Raw genomic sequence first — 22530 nt, forward strand, 5'->3', positions numbered from 1 at the left:
AAAAAAGAGAACATCCTTTTGTGCTGGCTTGTAGTGAGGATAAAGAGATGGCACGGTGGAGTGGGCCAGTGGTGATAATAACAAAGATAATGGTAACTGTTCATTGAGCATGGTGTGCCTCTGTTAATTCAGTTCTCACAACTGCCCTGGGCAGCTGGGTCTCAGTATCCTCATATTACAGAGGATGAAATTGAGTCATGAGAGGTTAACTCACTGTCCAAGGTCACATAGCTGGTGGTGGGCAGAGCTGAGACTCGAACCCAGGCGATCTGATTTCAGAACACCCCCTACTTCCCATCACCACAACCGTACATTGCCCTGTACCCAGGGTTGGTGCTCCTTGAAGCTGTTCCTCCACCTACTTGGAGCCCAGTATACAGTAATGCTCAGTTAGCATTAATGTTTTAATCTTGTTTTTTTTTCTTTAGTCCTTCCTCAAGCCAGGCCTTTTCATTGAGGGGTGGGGAGTGAGGCAGGTAGTTTCAGCTATGGAATGAATGTGTTGGGGGGTAGGAGATTGAAGGGTATGGAAATTTACCAAAAATCTGATGTCTAGTGAAGAACTCAGGGTCAGTAGTTCCCCACAGATGACAAAGCAGTTGCCTGGGCTTTTGGGAGCAGGCCGTATTCTGAGATCCAGGCAGGCAGAAGGTGGCTTAGGGAAGTCTGCAAATCACAGTACCTGGGCAGGCATACTGGGCCGGGGCTCCAGGGTGTAGAAGGGAGACAGGATGAGAGAAAGCAGTTTTCCCATCACTGACTGGGATGTAAAGAAAAGGCAAATGCAGGGTAGCAGAACTGAGGGGCCAGGTGTGAGAGGAGTTAGCAGGTGTAAGTGATTTGGCGTTAGAGTAGAGCAAGAACATCCCCTCCCCTACATCTCCTTCTGTCCCTGGGAAAGGCATCCTTTACAGCACAGGCATTCCCTCTGGAAATGTGGCCTAAAGGATATCTCTTCAATGCACACAGAGATTTAGCTTTGACCATGCTCATCACAGGGCTGTTCATAGTGAGGGGAAACAGAAAACAACCTAACTGCCTGCAGGTTGGAGAAGTGATTCATGATACTGCCATAAATAGAAAACTACACAGCCTTTCACACTGCTGCTGAGCAATAACATCCAAGGACGTGCAGAAATGCTCATGACATGTTGTCAGGTAATAAAATGTGAGACCCTAACTTTATACAGTGAGACAAAAAACAGACCTATAAAATGAAGAATTTGTATGTATATCACTGTATATATGTGTATATGTGTGTACACATATGTGCACACATGTATATACATATATATTAACATTTTTAGCTACTGATATTTTGGTGTACAGGTAAATAATTGTATTTATTATTTGTGTCAAGTTTGTACCTTTGAACATCAGTTTTATCCTCACCCCTCCTTCCCCTGGTAACCATCTCTGCTTTTTGTGAATTTGACTTTTTTGGATTCCACATGTAAGTGGGATCGTACAGTACTTGTCTTTCTCTCTCTGACTTATCTCACTTAACATCATGTGCTGAAGGTCCACCCATGTTTTTGGCAGAATATCCTGCTTTTCCATGGCTGAATAACATTTTGTTGTGTATGCGTACCACTTCCACTGATGGGCAGTTAGGTCGTTTCCACACCTTGGCTACCGTGAATAATGCTGCAGTAAACATGGGAGTGCAGAAACTCACACAATGGCATATGTTGGGTATCTTCAATTAAAAAATACGTGTGTGTGTGTGTGTGTGTGTATTATACATAGAGAGCATATGTTACCCTATACGTGGGCGTCCATTTATAACACATAATTATATAAATTAACGTATATACTAACATATAAATTAATATACGCACACATACATATTGGAAGAATATACACCAAAATGTTAATGGAAATATATCATGTAAAATATATACACACACTTATATGAGGTCTGTCTGGAAAAAGTCCAGCCATTGTTAATGTAATGAGAACGGTCTGCATGACATCGATGTAACTTGGCAGCCAAGGAGAGTGGACTGGAATGTGCTTGTGTGAATAGTGATGAGTTCACTGTATTAGTCAGTGGGGACGGTAGATGCTGTTGAGTGAGCAAGTGTACTGTGTGGTCATCCCATTCAAAATGACCGAGCAAGTAGAGCAATGAATCTTCATCACATTTTGCGTTAAGCTTGAACATTCCTTTGTGGAAACTATTCAGATGATTCAGAAGGCCGCAGCTATGGGCAGCTGGTGATTGGCAGCTTCATCACAACAATGTGCCCTCTCATGCATCACATCTTCTGCAGTGTTTTTTCATGAAAGATCAAATCACCCAGGTTACTCAGCCCTCCTGTAGCCCACACTTGGTGCCCTGTGACTTTTGGCTTTTCCAAAACTGAAATCACCTTTGAAAGGGAATAGATTTCAAACCATTGATGAGATTCAGGAAGATATGACAGAGCAGCTGATGGAGATTGGGAGAACTGTGTGAGGTCCCAAAGTGCTACTCTGAAGGGGACTGAGGCATCATTGTCCTATGTACAATGTTTCTTGTATCTTGTATCTTCTTCAACAAATGTTTCTATTTTTCATATTACATGAAAAATACATTTACATGACTGGATACCTTCGGTACAAATCATATATATGTACATATATGCATGTGTGTGTACACACACACACTCACACACCATATTTTGCCATGGATGATGTACACGTTTTTTGTCTAAATTTTTGAGGAAAAAATAAGGATGCCCATTATACATAGGTATAATGATTACCTACCATGGGTATAATAATCGGTATAATAATGGGTATAATAATCCCATGTACAGGACACACAAAAACATGGGTGCATGTTATACAAGGCAAAATATGGTGTGTGTGTGTGTATATATATACAGTGTACACACACACACATATACTGTTATGGACTGCATGTCTATGCCCCTCACCTTAATTCATATATTAAAGCCCTAATACCCAGCATGGCTGATTTGAGGTTAAATGAAATCATAAGGGTGGGGCCCTGATCGTATAGGATTAGTGTCCTTCTAAGAAGAGATTCCAGAGCGCGCTCTCTCTCTGTGCATAAAGAAGAGGCCATGTGAGGCCATGGCAAGGAGGGGCTGTCTACAAGCCAAGAAGAGAGCTCTCACCAGAAACTGACCCTGCCAGGCCTGATCTAGGACTTTCAGCCTCCAGAACTGTGAGAAAATAAATGTCTGCTCTTTAAGCTGCCCAGCCTCTGGTATTTTATTATGGTAGCCCAAGCAAACTAACACACATGCATATACGCAGTATATAGTATCTTTCTCTGTAAATATGATAATGTATATGTGGTAATATATATAATTATAGTAGATAGTTTTTACATATGGCAATATATATACTAACTCTATAACTGTAAGCTACACAGAAAGAATGTCCATTAAAATGTGGGTGGTGGTTCTCTGTGGGCAGTGTGGATACGGATGACTTTTACCTTGTTCTTTTTTGCATATCTTTATTATCTGAATTTTCTACAACAAACATATTATTTCATTTACGTTTTCATTAAAACGTATTATTGCTATTACTTACACTACTTAGTATTTCTATAAGATAATTAGTAATAGTATTACTATAGAATAGTTATTGTAAAACTTTCTTCTGTCTAAAGTTGAACTTGGTCTTGGAGGCCGGGACAGGGCAAAGTGACCATGGTCAAGGGGAGCAGAGTCTCAGGAGCTGGAACAGGCAGGGGCTGTCAAGCCACCTATATAATCCTGAGCAGGTCTTGGTGAGCCCACCTGAGCCTCTGCTTGCCATAGTAAGTACCGTGGTTCCCACAGAAAATGCGTTTCCCAGTATCCAAAGGGCTTTCTCACACACACACATTTGCAGTGCAGTCTTATCCGTGTGCCTTTGCCATGGATGAAGGTCACTGGATCGAGTCTCTTCCCCAGAATGAAGGAATTCTTGCAAACCAGTGCAGACTCAGGGTCTTGACACCTGTGTTTTGTGTCTCCCACACAGGTCAGCTGGACATCATCTCCATGGCAGAGACAACCATGATGCCGGAGGAGATCGAGCTGGAGATGGCGAAAATCCAGCGACTCCGGGAAGTTTTGGTTCGACGGGAGTCAGAGCTCAGGTTTATGTGAGTATCTGAGGAAGCAGCCAAGAAAAGGAAGGGGGTTTCAGATGGAGGATACCCGAGAACCTAACACTTACTGTTTATTACTGTGTGCCAGGCACTGTGATAAAGACATTAGGTACATTAAAAAAAATATCTCATTTAATTCTCACTACTGCCTAGAGAAGTAGGTATCATAGTCTTGTGTTTTATGATAGCTGAGATTGAATTCAGGTCAGTCTGACGGCAAAGCCTAAGCGCTCTCTGGTATGACTGGGAAGAGAAATGGAAGAAGAGAGAAGAAAAGACAGGACCAGGGGTGGTGCCCTGTGCTGGTGTCGGTAACGCACACACTCTGCATTCAGCTAGACTGAGTTAAAAAAAAAATACTGGATGAGCCACAGCAGTTTACTTAGCCTCTCTGAGCTTCAGTTCCTTCATTTGCAAATTGGGGGAAAATAGTAACGCCTCTCTTCTGGGGTCTTTAGCAACCTCAGAGTCACATGACTTGAGAATCTGTTGTCTACAGAGCAGCACATTCCTGAGGAATTATAGGTAGTCTTTCAAGAGAAACTAATTTTGAAATTTGAGCTCTGGCAGATAAACTGAGAGTTTAAAAACAAAACAAAACAAAAACAGACAATTTAAGAGGGAAACTTCCTATATTGCTTGTCAACTCCCAACACAAACTCCACTTGAAGAAGCAGCAACATCACACCCTCCAGGCACGTGCTAAGCACCCCTCATACATTCTATCATTGATTTCTCTCAATTCCATGAGGCTGGTTATAGGATAATCCCATTTGCAGATGAAGAGACTGAGGCTCAGGGAAGTTAACTTGCTCAGAGCCTCCCAGCTAGCAAATGGGAGGGGGGTGGTTAGGAGTCAGTCCCAGCTCCTGCTGCTTTCAAAACCCATATTCTCATAGCTGCATTATATGACCTCTCCACCCCACAAAATGGACTGTAATATTAACAGCTGTCATTAATGTAGCTCTCTGCATGGGCCAGACCCTGTACTGAGAGCACATGCACAGTCCCTTCTCACACGGGCTCTCAGAGGAAGGTTCTAGAACATCTTCCACTTTACAGATAAGAAACCTCCTCCCTTTCACCTGGGAATAAGATAACCAATACATAAGGGTTTAGAAACAATCCTTCCATCCCCATGTTTTTTTTTTTAAAATAAAAGAATTTGAAGTATTGTACGTGTGGGAGAAATATCATCTCAGACCACTTGTTCTATTAGGTCAGGTTGTTCCAACAACCGAGGTTGCCAAGATTGGACATAATGACTTTGAGATGCCTGGGGATTACCCAGGTCAAGATCAGGGGCAGGAAGTTTTGTTTCTGAGTGTGAAGTGTAGGGGAAACCACTGAACTAGAAATAGAGATTTGGGGCTCTCCTGCATCTCAGCAGTTGCTGAATTCAAGTAACGGGTACAGTCACCCTGCACAAAAAACAGTGACAATCCAAGTATAGGATCTGGGGAAATGCTGACATCTCCATGCTGAACCTCCTTATGCATGACGTTGGGTTGGAGGGGACCACCAACTCTCAGAGTTTTGGTGAATGTGGAATAACCGAGTGTTCGGTGGCAACAAGGTTTGGGATTATCATACTCTATAAATAATACATACCATATGTGTGAAAATTAAAAGTCTTCCTCTGTTTTATCTTTAATTTATAGAAGTGACCTGTGTTAATAGGGTTGGTTTTTATTAGTTCTGGTGGATAGTTTTATGACTATTCTTTTGTTTTATATAAACATCCATCAGGAAATATTAATTCCCTCTTTAAAAGATGATTAAATTAGTGTCTGGGTCTTGCTTTTGCATCTGTTTTCTATTTTTTTGTTTCCAGTTTTTACTTTTTTGGTTCTCAAAGAGTATAGTATTTATGTTCTGTTCTAAAACTATAACTAAGGTACTGTTCTTATCTCTAGATTGTTTCTAACATCAAAGCCACATCACTGGAGCCCTGACTGGTGTAGCTCAGTGGGTTGGGCACTGTGCCACAAACAAAAGGTTGCAGGTTCGATTCCTGGTCAGGGCACATGCCTGGGTTGCGGGCCAGGTCCCTGGTTAGGGGCGTGTGAAAGGCAACCGATTGATGTTTCTCTTGCACATTGATGTTTCCCTCTCTTTCCCTCTCTTTTCCTCTCCCTACTCTCTTTAAAAAATAAATAAAATCTTTAAAAAAGCACATCACTGGCATTTAAATACCCTCCCTGTGTTTTAAAAGGAAGACAGAGAACATGAATTCTGCTTTAAGTTACAGAAACCTGCAGGTGCTTAATAGGGGCCAGAGGTTGCTTTTGATGCTGCAGGAACAAAGGCTGTCTCTTTGCATTTATTGACTTTTTCATTGTGTGTGTGAGTATGCACACACCACGCCTGCATTAACATGCCTAGCACATAGCAAGCGCTCCATGACAACAGTAGCTAACATGTAAGCTCTAGCTCTGGGCCCAGCACTGCACTCAGCTCTTGACTTGTGACCTCACTGAATTTCCCCATCATGCCCATGAGTCTACTTAGGGACCACTTAGGGACAAATGTCAACAGTAGATGCTTGAATAAATTAAATTATCTAAAGGACACAGAAGGATGTCAGTGTGGCCAGGATATAGAAAAGGGCTTGGAGACATTCTCCAGGGCAGTGGCCAGCTTCCAGGCACCTGGCAGCCTCCCTAGTCTCCCTAGCAGCCCACAGACAGCAGTGAATGATGACGATGCCCCCCCTGCCCAGGTCCAGCCTGATACAGTACGTAGCCTTGCCTGGAGGTCCACCCACCTCATCAATCTCAGAGGTGCATGATGGACTCTAAGATGGCCGGGGTAGAGATCACAGCCCATTCAGACCTGGACAAAAACCTCATCCATCACCTTCGGCCTCCCAGAGTAACAAGGCTGGGTGTGGGCTATTGAATTCAGTTCCCTGGATATTTCTTATCATGGAGGTGGGTCTTATTCTTGTTTCCATTTTAGAGAAGAGGGAATTAGAGGATAAGAAATTTTCCCAAGGTTGCATTAGCTAGTAAGTACCCAAGCTAGAATGCAGTCTGACTCCAGAGTGTTTATTAAATGAGTGAATGGGGGGTGGAAGGAAGAAAGAAACGAAGGAGAGAGGGAGGGAGGGAGGAGGAAGGAAGGAAAGGAAGGAAGGAAGGAAGGAAAGAAAGAAGGAAGGAAGGAAAGAAAGAAGGAAGGAAAGAAGGAAGGAAAGGAAGGAAGGAAGGAAAGAAAGAAGGAAGGAAGGAAAGAAAGAAGGAAGGAAAGAAGGAAGGAAGGAAGGAAAGAAGGAAGGAAGGAAGGAAGGAAGGAAGGAAGGAAGGAAGGAAGGAAGGAAAGATGGAAGAAAGAAAGCTCTGAGCATATCTACCAAGGCAATTCCTTAAAGAATATAAGATCCATGAGGGAAGGAATTTTATCCATCTTCCTCACTGCTGTACTTCCCAGGATATTTAACAGTACCTAGCACTTATCAAGCAATTAATATTTGTTGATTGTGGAATAAATTTTTCTTTCACACTCCATTCTTACCCCAACAACTTCCTTTTACACTCCGGCATGTGCATGTGCACATGCAAAACCCTCGGCATAGAGTAAAGAGGAGAAATAGAATTTCAGACCATATCAAGCATTTACTGGCTCAAATAGGAAGCTCTGAGTGACAGAACTGTGACAGCCCTTGGCTAAAACAGTCCCAGTGACTGTAGCTGTAATAACTGGGATGAGATTGGTTTTGTCATACCTGCTCTGAAGTCATCACTTTAATGTCCATCAGCTCCCGTGGAGACTGTGAGTCAGACCATATTTCATGGTTGAGGGTGTCTTCTCATCTTTGCAGTCTCCTGCTGTGTCGACTCTTTCAAGAATGGGTCTAATGGCTGCTGCCCCAACACACCCAATGGTTAGCATTTTTCTTTCATGGGTTTCCCTTTTCTGGCCTTGCCCTTTCCTCTGGGACTCGCAGCCTCTGATGATTCTCCATGTCCTTGGCAGAACTGTAAGGCAATAGAAGAGAGGTATTTACCCATTCCTAGGGAACAGGGCGAACTCATGAGCAGTGGGGTCAGGGGTCATCCTGGCTCTCCCATGTCCTTGGTCTGTGACCTTAGGCACATGTCAGAGTGCTGAGAAATGCTGTTTATCAAAGATACTGATATGCCGAACACGTGTTATCTGGACAGTGTGCATTAGCTCACTTATTTTAGTTAATTGAATTGTCACAAGAACCCTGAGGGGGTGGGCTCTATTCCTTCTACTTGGATAAGGAAACTGAGATTAAAGAGGTAAAAATAGCTTGTTTGGGGTCACCAGCTAGTATGAAGCAGAACTAGTATTTGAACCCCAGGTGTGTATCCCAGAGGCAGAACACTTAACCCTAGTTTATTATCTTTATTCCCAACACAAGGACCCCTTTCTCTTTGTCCAGCTCTTCTAGAATGCACAAACAAACTTCTGGTTGGATGTCCACAACCCTACAATCCCACATTGGGTTTTGTCTTGTTCTAGCATCTTGAATTAAGTGTAGTGGAAATGAAGAGGATTCTACTGAATATGGCTTAGAGCTGTTATGTATCCTTTCTCTGGAGATAAATGATTTGTTTGGAGCCTAAAACGATGAGCTCCAACTTAGAAAGTTAAGGTTTGCTGTAGTGTCCTGTTCCTACAGGGGTCCTCGGGGACCACAGCAGTCAACATTTTTTGAGCCCTTACTGTGGGCCCAGCCCTGTGCTAACTGCCCCCCCCCCCCCACATTTTATATAACCTACGGAAAGTGCTCATCAATGGAAGGACAAATCAGGAGCACCCACAGCATCCATGCTTGCTCTGGATAAGGCCCATGAGGTTGGGTTCAGAGAAGGGTTATGAGGGGCCCCAGCTGGCACATGTCCTCACTCTGCACACACAGTGCATCTTCTCTCATTGTCTTTCCTCCGCTTGTCCTCTGGTTTCCAAGTTGCTAAATGGCATTTAGAGCTCTCCCTTTTGAAGTGTGGAAATTTTCTGAGCTTCATTTGAATGAGTCAAAAACCCTCAGTATTACAAAACTACCCCAGTAATAGGCGTCAAATGTCCAGGAGATAAAGCTTGATGCCTGCTTTGTTCCATCCTTGACCCTCCTGCACGCCCACCTCCTGGTCCCTCCCACTGCTGCCCCATCTCCGTGCCTCTCACCATCCTGTCCTTTGGAGTCTGTCAACAACCTCAGAATCATTTTCTCACCCTAATTCCAGCATTGAATCACACCATTAACTTTTCATAACTCCCCCCGCGTTGCCCGCCTCAGCTCTTCCACATTCTCTCTATATCCTGATCCTGCTGTTTATATGGGTTTCAGATAATTAGGAATCTTTGGCCTCCAGACGGCAGTGGGAGGTGGTTATCTTCATTTTATACCTGCTTGCTGGATTTTCATAAAAGGGATAGTGTGCGCTCTCTTCCAGCTTGCTCTGGGCAGTGGTGGCTTTTAATCTGCGAGTCTGAACTGCTGCTGGCAGGGGAGATGCGTGCAAAGGACAGATTTCAGTAGCACAGCCCTTGAGTTCCAGTATTTTCAGAGCCTGGGCTGGGACCTCAGTGAATTCATTTTATTGAGAAGTACAAAGTGTGGTGAAGAGGTCAAGCCCTAGAACCTGGCAGAGGTTTAGGGTGGGGTGGTAGAAAGCACCTGAGTTGTGAATAGCAGCTTTTTAAATACTTGCTATGCTGAAGAGCATTCTAAGCGTTTAACATTCATTGATTAATACTCAGTACAACCATCTAAGCAGACAACACGCTTTCATTTTGTAGATGAGGAAACTGAGGCAGAGAGAGGTCAGTAATTTACTCAGGGTTGCACAGGTTCCATTAAATAGCAGACAGTGCTGTTGCCCAGGTGTTCTGGGTCCAGAGTCCATGATCTCAGCCTTCATGCTACGGAGTCCCTCAGGTGCCTTTCAGTTCCAGTTCTTCTCACTAAATATGTGGCCTGGAGCAAATCTTGTGTCCTGCTCCAGCTTCCGTATTACCCGTCTGTCTAGTGGGACAATTGTTTCCCTGGCAGCGTTGTAGCAAGAGACAGAAAGAGAGGACGCATGAAAGGAGGTGGCTCTTTTCTAGGAAGGAAGCAAATCAAAATTCTCTTCCTTCTTTTAACAGCTAACTCTGTGCTTTGAGGGAGAGTAGGGAATCAAGGGGGCTTAGTCACAGCCAGAGAAAACCCAGAAAACGCTCCTCTCCTGAGAAGCCGAGGAGTGGCTCTCCACCATCAAGTCCAATTCTACTCCGGGGCCCTGACTTTATTACAATATTATTTAAATTTTTTTATGCATTTACATTTTTTATTTTCCCTTTAATGATCTGATAATTCTGAAGTCTGTTAGGAAAAGCTTCAAGCCAGGGGCAAAGTGAAATGTGCGTTTATGGAACTTGACACCTCTCAGCCACATTTGGGAGTTCTGAGTCACACCAGTTGCACTCTGGGTTGTAAATAGCATCTCCTTAGAACAGGTCGTCGCTGCCAGAGCCTCTGTACTTATCAGGTGGTAAGTGATGCCTTTATTTGTAGAAAATCTAAAAAGCAATTTGTCTTGGACAAAATATACAATATATCTGGGGAGCTGGGGAGGAAGAAAGCCTCAAGAGAAGAGGAAAGCATTGGAGAGATTAGAGAGAAGAAAGGCCCTCCTGAATTTCTGAGCACACTGGGCGGTAGGGATGAGGTGGGAATCTGGGCTGATGAAAAGGAGAAAGGCATGTGCCCCCATGGACAAGCTTCTGTTGTTCCAACTTGCCTTTTGCACTCAGAACAAGCTTCAAGAAAGGAGATTCTTCTCTCTGGGAGCTCTGTCTTACTATAAATGTATTGCATTTTTTCAATTCCAAGGATCTCCTCTGAAACTCCTGGGTTCTGGTGAGCTGGGAGGGAAGTCACCATATTAGACTCTTGTGATGCTCAATATTGTGTCAACTTGACTGGGTCGTGGGGTGCTCAGACATTTAGCCAAACGTTAGTCTGGGCGAGTCCATGAAGTGTTTCTGGGTGAAATTAATATTTGGACCTGTAGCCTGAGAAAAGCAGATTACCCTTTCCAGTGTGGGTGGGCCTCATCCAATCAGTCGAAGACCAGAATATAACAAAAGGGCTGAGTAAGAGGGAACTTTGCCTGCCTGACTGCTGAGTTGGAACACCCATCTTTCCTGCCTTTGGACTTGAACTGAAAAATTGACTCTTCTTGGGTCTTGAACCTGCTGGCTTTTGGACTAAAATTTACATCATCCTCTCTCTTGCATCTCCAGCTTGCCAACTGTAGATCTTGGGACTTCTCCTTAATCCTGTGAGTCAATTCCTGATAACAGTTCTCTTTATATATATCCTCTTTGTTCTGTTTCTCTGGATAATCCTGACTAATACAGCCCCATTTATTCTCAGAAATTTCCATCTGAATACTTCATTTGTCTAGCAAAGACCTTAATCACTTCCTAGTGATTAAATAAAGGGAAATCGGCTCACTGATTTGGTAAAATAGTGTTGGCACTTCATTATCTAGTAAAGATGAACATGTTCTTACTTTATATCCAGGAATTTCTCTCCTGTATATTCCCTAAAACTGGTTTGTATAACGGGGTAAGCACTAGCCTCATATGTCTATTTCAATTTAAATTAAATGAAATTTAAAATGCAGTCCTTCAGTAGTCCTAGCCACATCTCAAGTGTTCACTAGTCAGTTGTGGTTAGTGGGCACCCACAGGAAAGCACACATTTTTGTAGACCATTTCCACCATCACAGCAAGTTCTGTTGGGCATCATTTCCCTGAAGCAACTTCCACACATGAACATCAGGAAGCATATTCCAGAATGTTCATAACTGCAAAAAACTTGAAATTCAAATGTTCATCAGCAGTAGAAAAGGACAAGTCAGTTGTGGTCTAGGCATAGCATGGAATACTATGTAACAGTGAAAAGTGAGCATACTGTGGGGATTAACATGGATGAACCTCAAAAGCAAGATGTCGAGCAAAAAATGTATGTAAAGGTCAGATATGCAAAACTAACAAATATAATTGTGCAGGCATTCATTAGGAATGGATAACTTTACAAACAGCAAGTGTTAGCGCAAACTCAGCATAGGGCTTGCCTCTGAGGGAATGAGGAAAATACGGGGGAATGGAGTATACCAGAGTTTCTCAGGGACATACATAGGTTATTACTTAAGCTGGATGATGGGAATGTAACTGTTTATTGTTCCATAAACTGTGTATATGTATTTTATGCACACTTTTTAATATAGTTCACAAACACACGCACCTAAACACAAACACACCCATACAGGCATGGGCAAAAGTAAGTTTACAGTTGTTTGTATGGAAAATAATACAAGGCAACCGCACATCGATGCTTCTCTCCCTCTCTTTCTCCCTTTCTCTGAAAATAAATAAATTCTTAAAAAAAACTGTGTTTTGTATACTCACAACTATAAACCTACTTTTGCCCACCCCTGTATTTCTTCCAATGTTTTTGTTCTGGTAAAAAACACCTAACATAACATTTACCATTGGGGCCATTTTTAAGTGCACAGTTCATTGGTATTAAGAACATTTGCAATGTTGTGCAACCATCACCACCGTCCATTTTCGAGTTCTTTTCAACTCACAAAACTGAAACTGTACTGATTAATCATTTCCCTCTTCCCTAGCTCTTGCCAATCACCATTCTACCTTCTGTCTCTATGAACGTGACTACTCTAAGTACCTCATAGAAGTGAAATCATACAGTATTTGTCTTTTTGGACACAAACACATTTTTAAGAGAAAAATGCTAAGAAGGGGAAGTTTATGATCATTGATACCTTCACTGAAATGTTTCAGGTACATCAAACTCAGCATGTCCAAGTCCAAGCTCATGATCCCCCTTCCCCCCATACCCCTCTCCTCCAAACTTAGCTCAGCAAATGACTCAGCACTATAGTCTCTACCCGTTTAAACCCCAGACTATAAAATTAGATGCTATCCTTGACCTCTCCCAATTTGCCACCTGGCAGATTCCATCCACCTGCAAATTGGGTCAGTTTTAGCTCCTAAAACAGTTTCCCACAGCCCACTTTTCTCCGTCTCTGTGGCCGCCACCCAATTCCACATTCTGGCTGTCTTGGATCTCGAGAGCCTCCCTGCTGCCCTCCAAGCCAGGGACATGGCAGCCAGAGGGAGCTTCTCAAAATGCACATCAGACCACAGCTTCCAGCTTTAAACACATTCCAGAATTTGTTAGTATGATAAAGCCTATGAGGTCTGCCTGGTCCATTTCCACCTGTTCTCTGTTCTTCACTCATTTTTCACTTACAGACCCCACCCCTGCTCTCCACCCTCACCGGTTCCCCACCTTCCATGCCCCTCCTGCCATTGGGATCTTTGTGTCCCTGCTGTTCCCTCTGCCTGTACCCCCTCCTCCCACCCAACCTCTTTGCCTGGTTCACTTTCTCTCTCCCGGCAGGACCCAGATCCAAAGGGAAGACTTCCTAGCACTTCCCAGTCTGTGTCTTCTCCTGTCTCCCTAACCATGATCTTTTTCTTAGAAGCCTTTCCCTCCATTTATAAATCTATGTCCGTTGGTGTATGTGGTCAACATTTGTCTCACCTCCTAGATGCTGGCCTTGAGGAGGGCAGACGCTGAGCTGTGTTCACTCCCAATGATGTCAGCAGTACCCAGCACATGGCCAAACTTAGAGTAGGGGGTCCATAAATATTTACGTAATGAGTGAGCAACAGTTCACTTCCTTGCTTTTCCAGGGCCTGACCCATTGCGAGAGTTCTCCTGGAGCTGGCCAATCTGGGTATGAAGAGTTGCCTGGCCCTCTGAGGGTTAGGGTAGATTATGGGTCCAGTCCACAGTATTCACACAGAGTGACAGCACGACACAGCAGCTTGCATTATAGACACTTCACTGAGTCCATGAGTTTCCTGTGGCTGCTCTAACAAACTAACACAAAGTTGGTGTCTTAAAATAGCACACACTTATTCTCTTACAGTTCTGGAGGCCAGAAGTCTGAAATTGGTTTCACCGACATCCAGTTGTCTGTGGGACCAGGTTCCCTTCTGGAGGCTTGATCTTTCCAGCATCTAGAGCTGCATTTCTTGCATTCCCTGGCTTGTGGTTCCTTCCTCTGTCTTAGAGATAGCAGAATGGAGTCTCCAAATCTCTTTCTCTGCTCATATTATCATAACCCCTTCTCTCTTCTGTGTCAAAACTCCCTTGTCTTCCTCTCACGAGGACACTTGTGATCACATTGAGGGCCCACCTGGATAATCCAGGATAATCTCCTACCTCAAGTTCCTTAATTTAATCACAACCATAAAATCACGTTTTCCATATGAAATATTCACAGATTCCAGGGATGAGGGCGCAGATATCTTTGAGAGGCATTGTTCAGCTGACCACAGTGGCTACACAATGCATTTACGGGCCCAGTGCAGAGCTGGAGTCTCAGTGACAGTGGCAGAGATGGCCACTGCAAGGCGGAGCAGCAGACACATGTAGAGAACAAATATTGCTTCATCTCATGCTGAACTGTCATCATTCTTTGAAATCTCCCAAAGAAAAAGCAGAGAGAGAGACGGAGACAGAGACAGAGAGAGAGACCCTCAATATGCATGTACAGGGGCCTGACTGCTTGTTTCTGGAAAACTGCTGACTTGAGTGGCAGCAGAGGTTGAGAAGCGCTTGTCTGTATCACTTCGTGGTCTCAACTGAGGGCTCAGCTTTTTGCTCTGTGCTTAGTTCAGAATCAGATAATGCTTGGCTGGGCCTCATTTGCACATTTCTCTTCAGATAAGAACCAGCTCTCTCTTGATATTTCTGGGATAGGATGCTCAAAGAGAAATGGGAGGGGGGAAAGATATAAATAATTTGGCAAAGATGCTTTGGTGTTTTGGGTCTACATAAGCATAGCTGGCCCCAGTCACTCATTAAGACAATATCCTGATTTACATCTTTCACATTATTTAACTGGCTGGTCTTCGTTAAGTGATCAGTTACATAGTTTTGGGTTTTTTTCCTCCTGGATTTCTGGCCCACTCTTGGCCTCTGTCTTTAGCCTCCTAAAATCCTCAGGGGTTTTGAATTTGATTAGGTCCATCTAAGGCATTTCTGGTTGGGTTCTGCCAAAGGCAGGGCAGCCTGTTTTTTCATTACTGGATGTCCTGGTCTTTGACAGGGTTGCTTTCTGATAAAAAGAGAAACCTTCCCATGCTCCAGATTAGATTACATTTACATTTGAATTCTAGCTCTGACATTTATAGGCTCTGCAATCTCAGACAAATACCTTCACCTCTCTGAGCCTCCGTTGCCTCATCTGTCAAATGGGAATGCATCCAATATCTCAAGGAGTGGTTGTGAGGAATAAAAGAGATCATGTATATTAAGTGCCTGCCACAATGTAAGTGCTCATTATATGTTCCTTTCTTTCAAGAAGAATTTGAGTTCGGAAATTAACAAACGCATTGGTAAGAGCAGACATTGGACCCGGGCTCTTGATTTTTGGTAGTAGTTTACTTATTTTGCAGAAGGAACATAGGAGAAGGGAGGAGATTGTAGGGTGGTGTGAAGATCTCTCCCATGACAAGGATGTAGGACTGGAGAGGAGAAGTCTCAAAGGGCACAGGAGATCTCTCTTGAAACAGCAAAGGGTTGCTGTGTGGAAGAGGGAATTTGTTCCTTTTATGTGGAACCAGAGCAGATGCCATAGTGAATCAGATTCCTATCTCCACATAAGAGAGGCCTTTCCAAATACTTGGAGCTTTAACAAGTTGGAATCTTGGGATTTAATGAGTTTTCATACCTGGGAATATTCGAGCATTTATTTATTCCTTCATTCAACAAGTATCTATGGTAGGATTACCATGTGCCAGGTCCAGGGAGGGAGCAATGAACAGTCCGGGGAATGGAGCAATGAACAGTATGGGTGAAGGCTCTGCCCCATTGGTATCCAGGAGAGGAGACAAAGCTGGATAACTTTTGTGTGATAGATGGAAGCTTTAGATGGACAGTGAGGTAGGAGAACAGGAGCTGAGATGTTATGGTCAGTTCTTAAAGTCATTGCCATTATTATTTTTATCTAACATCCCTTGAGCTCTTGCATGTGCCAAATACAATGCTTAATTTTTATATGGATCTCCTGATTTCATCCTCATAGCAGATACTATTATGAGCCACATTTGACAGATGAAGAAACTGAATTTCACAGATATTGAGAGACTTGCCCAAGATCACCCAGCTAAGAATTAGTAAGGCTGGAATTTTAGCTCCAGCAGCTGACCCCAGGGCTTGGCTTTGCTGTGTTCATCCGGTGCCAATCATTACCTCCCCACCCACTGCTCCTTAGAAAGTCAGCCCTGGGGTATGAGGGGTTCCCACCTTTCTCACTCACACTTTTCCTCTAGGCCAGAGCTGATTGGTCCAGATTGTTTCAGTCTGGACCAATCAGAGTCTGTCTCCTGGTCTACAAAGAGATTGGGACAGTTAGATGATGGGAGATTTGCCAACCAAAGATTGTGGATGAGCGGAGAAATCTATCTTTGTAGGGAAGTAGATGAATAGCCCATTTGCTTCAAGAGGAGCAAACAAGAGAGACATGGCCTCTCAAAGCAAAGCATGAACCTGGCCATGACATTTCTGTTCCAGTCCCCAAGCAGCCCAGCTGAACTGTGCCTGTCCACAAGACATTGAGTTGAGCATAAGACAAGACCCTCTCCAGACCCTTTGGAGAAATGCTTCCCACCCGTGGTGCCACAGCCTGGGGAAATCCAAATCCACCACTAAAATGTCTGTGAATTTCCAGGGGGTTCCATTCTCAGGTCTCCTCTGCTTCTAGTCTTGGTTTCCTGGGTTCTGTATCCTACTCCATGTGGGTATGAAACTCATATGCTTTACCAGTTTCCATTACAGCAAAATAACATAAAGCACTATGCTATCCCCACAGACCATTTGAGGAGTCATAGAGCTAAGGACTACAGAAAGGGGTTGCATTGAGCTCTTCACAGCAAACAATTCTAAAATCCACATTTGACATTTCTGGCTAACAAGGTCCTTCTACCGCCCTGTACCAAGACAGTTCCTTCTTTCTTTACCCTTTTCCACCCACAGAGCCCAGTCTCACCACCTTCTTTGCTCTTCTTTATATCAGGTACATGACCTCATTCCAAGTAAGACAGAGTCCTCTCCCTGTCTTATGCAGAGGAATTTCACTCTCTTCTATGGCACCAAAACTTTCTGGAACTCTTAGGAACACTACCCCAGCTGTTTGTCAAGGTATGATTCTAAGCAAAAACCATTTCTTCCCCAAGATAAATTTGGGAACCAGCTGTTAAGGTAATAACATTTACTCCCATTTTCTTACACCTTTACTAAACTATCTTTTCATCAAGTGAGCTTGAGTGGATTTCTGCTCCTCCTAATTTGTGTTGGAATGTTCTATCAAAAACTTAGCTATGCTGAGGACTCTCTTTCCCAGAATCCCTTTCCTATCTGGTCCAGGTTAAAGGGGGGTGATCTGGGAGGCGGAAGGGAAGCACCAGTGTTTACTCTTTGAGGGCACCTGGTTAGATTGGAGATAACCAGACAGGGCCACAGAGGTTCCAGCTTGTCCTCACTCCCTTCCACTTTCCATCCAGCTTGTCTTCCTGACCACCAGGTCTGATGACCAATAGCTCATGTCTTCCAGACACTTGGCAAACTAGGCAACAGCCTCCCATAGATCTGCGCGCCTGCTGTGCCTTGTAGCCCCACCTTGCTAGTTGCAGGTGCCTGACTTGTCAGAGCACCTTGCTGGTGACTGCTCTGTTCCTCCCATGACTGTGGAAGGTCTAATTCCTACAGCTCGTCCCTTGTCCCATAACTCTGGTGGTTCTGCCTCCCTGACTGAACCCTGGCTGACAGCAGCCAGAGACTGGAGGCAGTGAAACTTGCCCATTTTTCACTAGGTTGACAGTTCTCCCAAGAACACTGGTTCTTAATTCTGACTCACCTGGAGTCAAGCAATCACACTGGAATCACCTGGAGAGTTTGAAAAGAAAATGCTGATGCCTGGGTCTTACTCCCAGAGTCTGATTTAATTGGTCCAGGGTGTGGCCCCGTCATTGGGAGTTTTCAAAGCAGTTGGGGTTCTCCCCCAACTCCCATTGCACAGATATCCCCTAAGCCAGGGATCCCCAACCCCCCCAGGGCTGCGGACCTGTACTGGTCTGTGGCCTGTTAAGAGCCAGGCTACGCAACAGGAAAAATTGTCTTCCACGAACCCCATCCCTGGTGCCAGAAAGGTTGGGGACCGCTGCTCTAACCTCTTCCCTGGGTGAAGTAGAAGAATCCTGGTGTCTGTCAGCTGCCTATAGATGACTCATCTTATTTTCATAACTCATTTTTTTCCTGATGCCAATTGGCCTCAGACAAACGGTATAAAATCTGCCCTGGGTTGGCCTGTCTTCTCGCATGGCAATAGGTACGTCTTGCTCCATTAGGTTAGAACCGTGATCAGAATCAGAGTGAAATGTATGTTGCGGTCTCCTGTGGTGTATGAGAGTTCTGATGCCATCTGCTGTCTTCATTATCCCATCCGTCATCGAAATCTGTATTGGCCAAGAAAATTACAATGGCAGGCTTTCTGAAAGCGTATACCCAGAAGTGGAATTTATTCAACAATGATCGCTTTTAATTTGCTCCATTTCAATTCTCCTGTTCTTGACCTCTGAAAAACAACACATGATCTCCTTTTTTATTTTTACTTTTTGAAGCGATCGAGTGAAGAAGCCAAGAGTTGGGAAACATGGAATTTCTGAGGTGCTTCACTGAGGGGTTTGGGGATTAGAGTGTAACAATGATAAGAGTGGTTCTGGAGCCAAACAGTGCAGAAATGTATCCCCAGCTCTAGAACTGAATGACTGTAAAAACCTTAAGCCCCAGGTCCCTCATCTGTACAGTGCTATAATATCAGTTCACACTTTACAGAGTTGGAGTGAAGATTAAATGAAATAATGCAAGAAAATAATTTAGTATAGATCACAACCCCTTATAAGTACCCCCTACACATTAGCTATGAGAATTCTTGGGTAAGTCTTTCTGCAACCTGTGGGAGAGTTTTGAAGCTAGAGTTTGAGCCAAGGCAAAAATTGTCCATTTATAGAATGAGAATGTAAATTTCACTTTGAAAGCAACACTTCAGAAAGTGCCTGAATAAACTGACATTTTGGTTTGACATGAGGTTTCTCCAAATGGAGTTTGTGAGATGTACCAGATCATGAAAAGGGAACTCTGTACCTCCTTCCACCTTGAAGATGGAGATTATCCACAGCTAGTCCATGCCTGCAAGAGTTTGCGCTGCCTCCTAGGCCCTCTATAACTGGCCTTGAGCGGTTCTGAGGGAAAACTCCATCTGCTCCTAGGACAACCTAGAGTAGGTCTGCTTCAGTCCGAGCGCGCTCTGGTGTTTCAGTTCAGGGAGTCTTGCCCAGGGCATCATTAACTGCCCGGAAGAGTCAGCCCTCTGACCATCTGTCGTCTGTCATCACTCTGGTTGGCTTCCCCTTTGGTCTCATTGAGCCATTTCGAGAAACTTTCAGTGCCTCTCTGCTGGCTGCCCGGACATAGTTACCCAGAAACACAGTCAAGGGATCCATGCCGCGGCCAAAAGAAGATTAGACTTGGAGGTGGCACCTGGCTGAGACTTGGCTGAGTGAACTTAGTTGGAACCAGGGTACATGCTGGGATGATTTTAAGTAGTACAATATTTGGGAAAACATTAATTAAGAATTGATTTTCTTTTAGTTGTATTTGTTTTGTTTATATAGAGAGAGTGAGAAACATCAATTTGTTTGTTCTACTCATTTATACATTTGTTGGGTGATTCTTGTATGTGCCCTGACCAGGTATTGAACCCATGACTTTGGCATATTGGGACGACACTCTAACCAACTGAGCTGCCTGGCTAGGATTTATTTTTATGTCTTTTAAGGACATAAAAGTTTTATATAAAAAGTGGTCAATGTAAAGAAAAATATGGAATAAATAATAGTGGACAGGGAATGAGATCTGGCAGACATTTCCAGAGTGATATGCAAATGCCTGATGATTAGGGAACATTACTTAGCCACACTGAGCCAGGGGCATGTGACTGTCGTCTCTGGTGGGTGGTGGGAGATAGTAGGCACAGCCAGAGGCAGCACATAGGGTGATTGAGGTGAAGGGCTTTGCCTATGAAAGAGTTGGTGTCCTGGCTGGTATGCTTTCTGCTGGGTGACCGTGGGCAAATTATTCAACTTCTTTGAAACTCTCTTGTGTGGTGTTTTCTGACACCACCATCAGAGGACAAAACTAACACAATTTAGTAACAAGTTTGATGTCTTTAATCCCAGGGAAAACAATCCGTGGATTGGGGTAGTACAGTGTTTCACAAACAGTGAAGCAATCTTCCTCAGGGATTTTGGGCAAGAGTGAATTTCATAGAGCCTTAGGAGACGCAACATGGAAACAGGGCATGATTGGCTACGGGATCTCCTTCTAAAGCTAGAAGGTCCTGTTTTCTAGGGTAAGCTAAACTGGCCGAAGCTGAGTTGGAGGATTGTGATTGGTGTATGTCAGGTTTTCTCAACAGTGTGTCAGGTGTTTTCTGTAAGTGTGGGATAACATTTAAATAAATTTAAAAAAAATTATTGATTTTAGTTCCACTTATTTATGTATTCATTGGTTGATTCTTGCATGTGCCCTGACAAGGGGTTGAACCCACAGCCTTGGCATATTGAGACAACTCTCTAACCAAATGAGCTACTAGACCAGGGCCTAGGCTGACTTAGGTTTAAATCTGTGATGTGAGCCCGGCCACTGGGGTGGCTCTCATTTTGATATACAAATGAACTTTATCACCACTTCTGACACCAGAGGTGGTTTTCTTCTGACACTAAATATATGTTGCTTTTCCATACTAACGCTCTGATTCTCTGACACCAACTGGATATCCAATAATTCAGTTCAATTCTGACACCATCTACTCGGAGTTAAGGTCTGATCTTGCAAGTTTCAGGGCTCACTCCCACAAGACTGCCCTTAATTTAGATGCCAGTCTTCAGTCCTGGGCCACCACAGTTCCGCCCAACCAACTACGAAGTCAGGGGTTCCCATGAATTTTAGATTTTATCCAGTAGAAAGGCTAGCCCTAAAGGTAGTGGTTTTATTGGCCTCGAGGCTGTTAACCAGCTTTCTATTTAACCTAGAAATCTTATTTTAAGATTGTCATTAAAAAGTCTTGCTGAATCCAGTTCCTTAAATGCTCTGGGAATGAGGTTTACCATTTTACTGATTCCCTCATTAATGTCTTAAATTTTTTTGACAAGTGTTCATTATCTATTTGTATGAGTCACATTTTTAAATTTTGAAAATATGCTTCAGCAAGATCATCAAAGCACCATGCAGAAGTTCAGCACGATCATCAAGACCGCGGAGAACCTCTGTGTGCCGGGCACTGCGCTGGGCACTGCGAGAGAAGACAAAAATGGGTAAGACTGGTCCCTAGAGTCAAGGTTCTCATAATTACTTATGGGGAGATGAGAAGTAGATAAATTAGTCCCCCCATTGTGAGAAAGGGAGAAGCAGCCCCTGGCAGCCAGGAGCTAGCTCAGTACTCCCAGCAAGGCCAAAGTGATCTCCTGTTGAACAATAATGTTGTCGATTGCCAATATCAGACAAGGCCATTCTGAGACTGTGATCAATCAAGACAACAAGACAACTTCACAAGTGTATCTGAAAGCAAATAAAGACATGAACATTGCCTAAACAACAAAACCAAGCATCTCCATAACTTGGTCTGTAACAGTGACTGCTGCTTCTTTACCGTGTTCTCATCACTGTACAGGTGAGAATTATTAAAATGCCCTATCAGAGAATGATCCCACTTTCTGGCAACATCCAGTCCACAGTAAATACCCTCTTCCTTTAATCCATCCCCCAAAACACCCAACACAAGTTCCAATCTAATAATAAGTCATTTCCAACATTCCTTTACTGATATCTTTCTGTCCAGAACTGAGTTAAGGGGCATATAAGCCAGATACCAATTCATAGATGGTGCTGCAGGCTCTCTAGAGCGACGTAAGATGGAGAATATTGGCCCCATCAGCAGCTCCCTCAGAGGGAGGACTTGTGTGGTTGTCAGGAGCTGCTTGGGAGAGAGGCTTTTTTAGGTTGGTGTTCTTGGCTGCAAGCAACATGAATCAACCCTGACTCAAGCAAAACAAAGGATTTACTGGAAAGCTAGTGGTGGAACAGGGGCCCCTAGAATCAAAGGGAGTCTGAAGGACCAGGTTTGGAAAATGTGTAGGAATCAAAAGGGCTCCAGAGGGTTGGCCAGAAGACCAATCTGGCCAGGACACCATTGCGAGTGTTGTTACACACCACAGATCCAGCTTCACCATCC

The 22530-nt window shown here is 43.8% G+C and overlaps 1 protein-coding gene across 4 annotated transcripts in view; it reads left to right on the top strand.

Moving 5' to 3' along the window:
• The window catches only part of BMERB1 (bMERB domain containing 1), a 121578-nt gene that overhangs the window by 53710 nt on the left and 45338 nt on the right, over window positions 1-22530 (top strand). For all 4 annotated transcript variants that reach the window (XM_045204378.3, XM_045204379.3, XM_053929431.2 and 1 more), the window contains exon 3: window positions 3988-4111. In XM_045204378.3, coding sequence (XP_045060313.2) covers window positions 3988-4111 — 124 coding nt within the window. The remainder of the gene's footprint in view (window positions 1-3987; window positions 4112-22530) is intronic.

Source organism: Desmodus rotundus, chromosome 1 (assembly GCF_022682495.2).
Source record: "Desmodus rotundus isolate HL8 chromosome 1, HLdesRot8A.1, whole genome shotgun sequence".
Classification (NCBI taxonomy): Eukaryota; Metazoa; Chordata; class Mammalia; order Chiroptera; family Phyllostomidae; genus Desmodus; species Desmodus rotundus.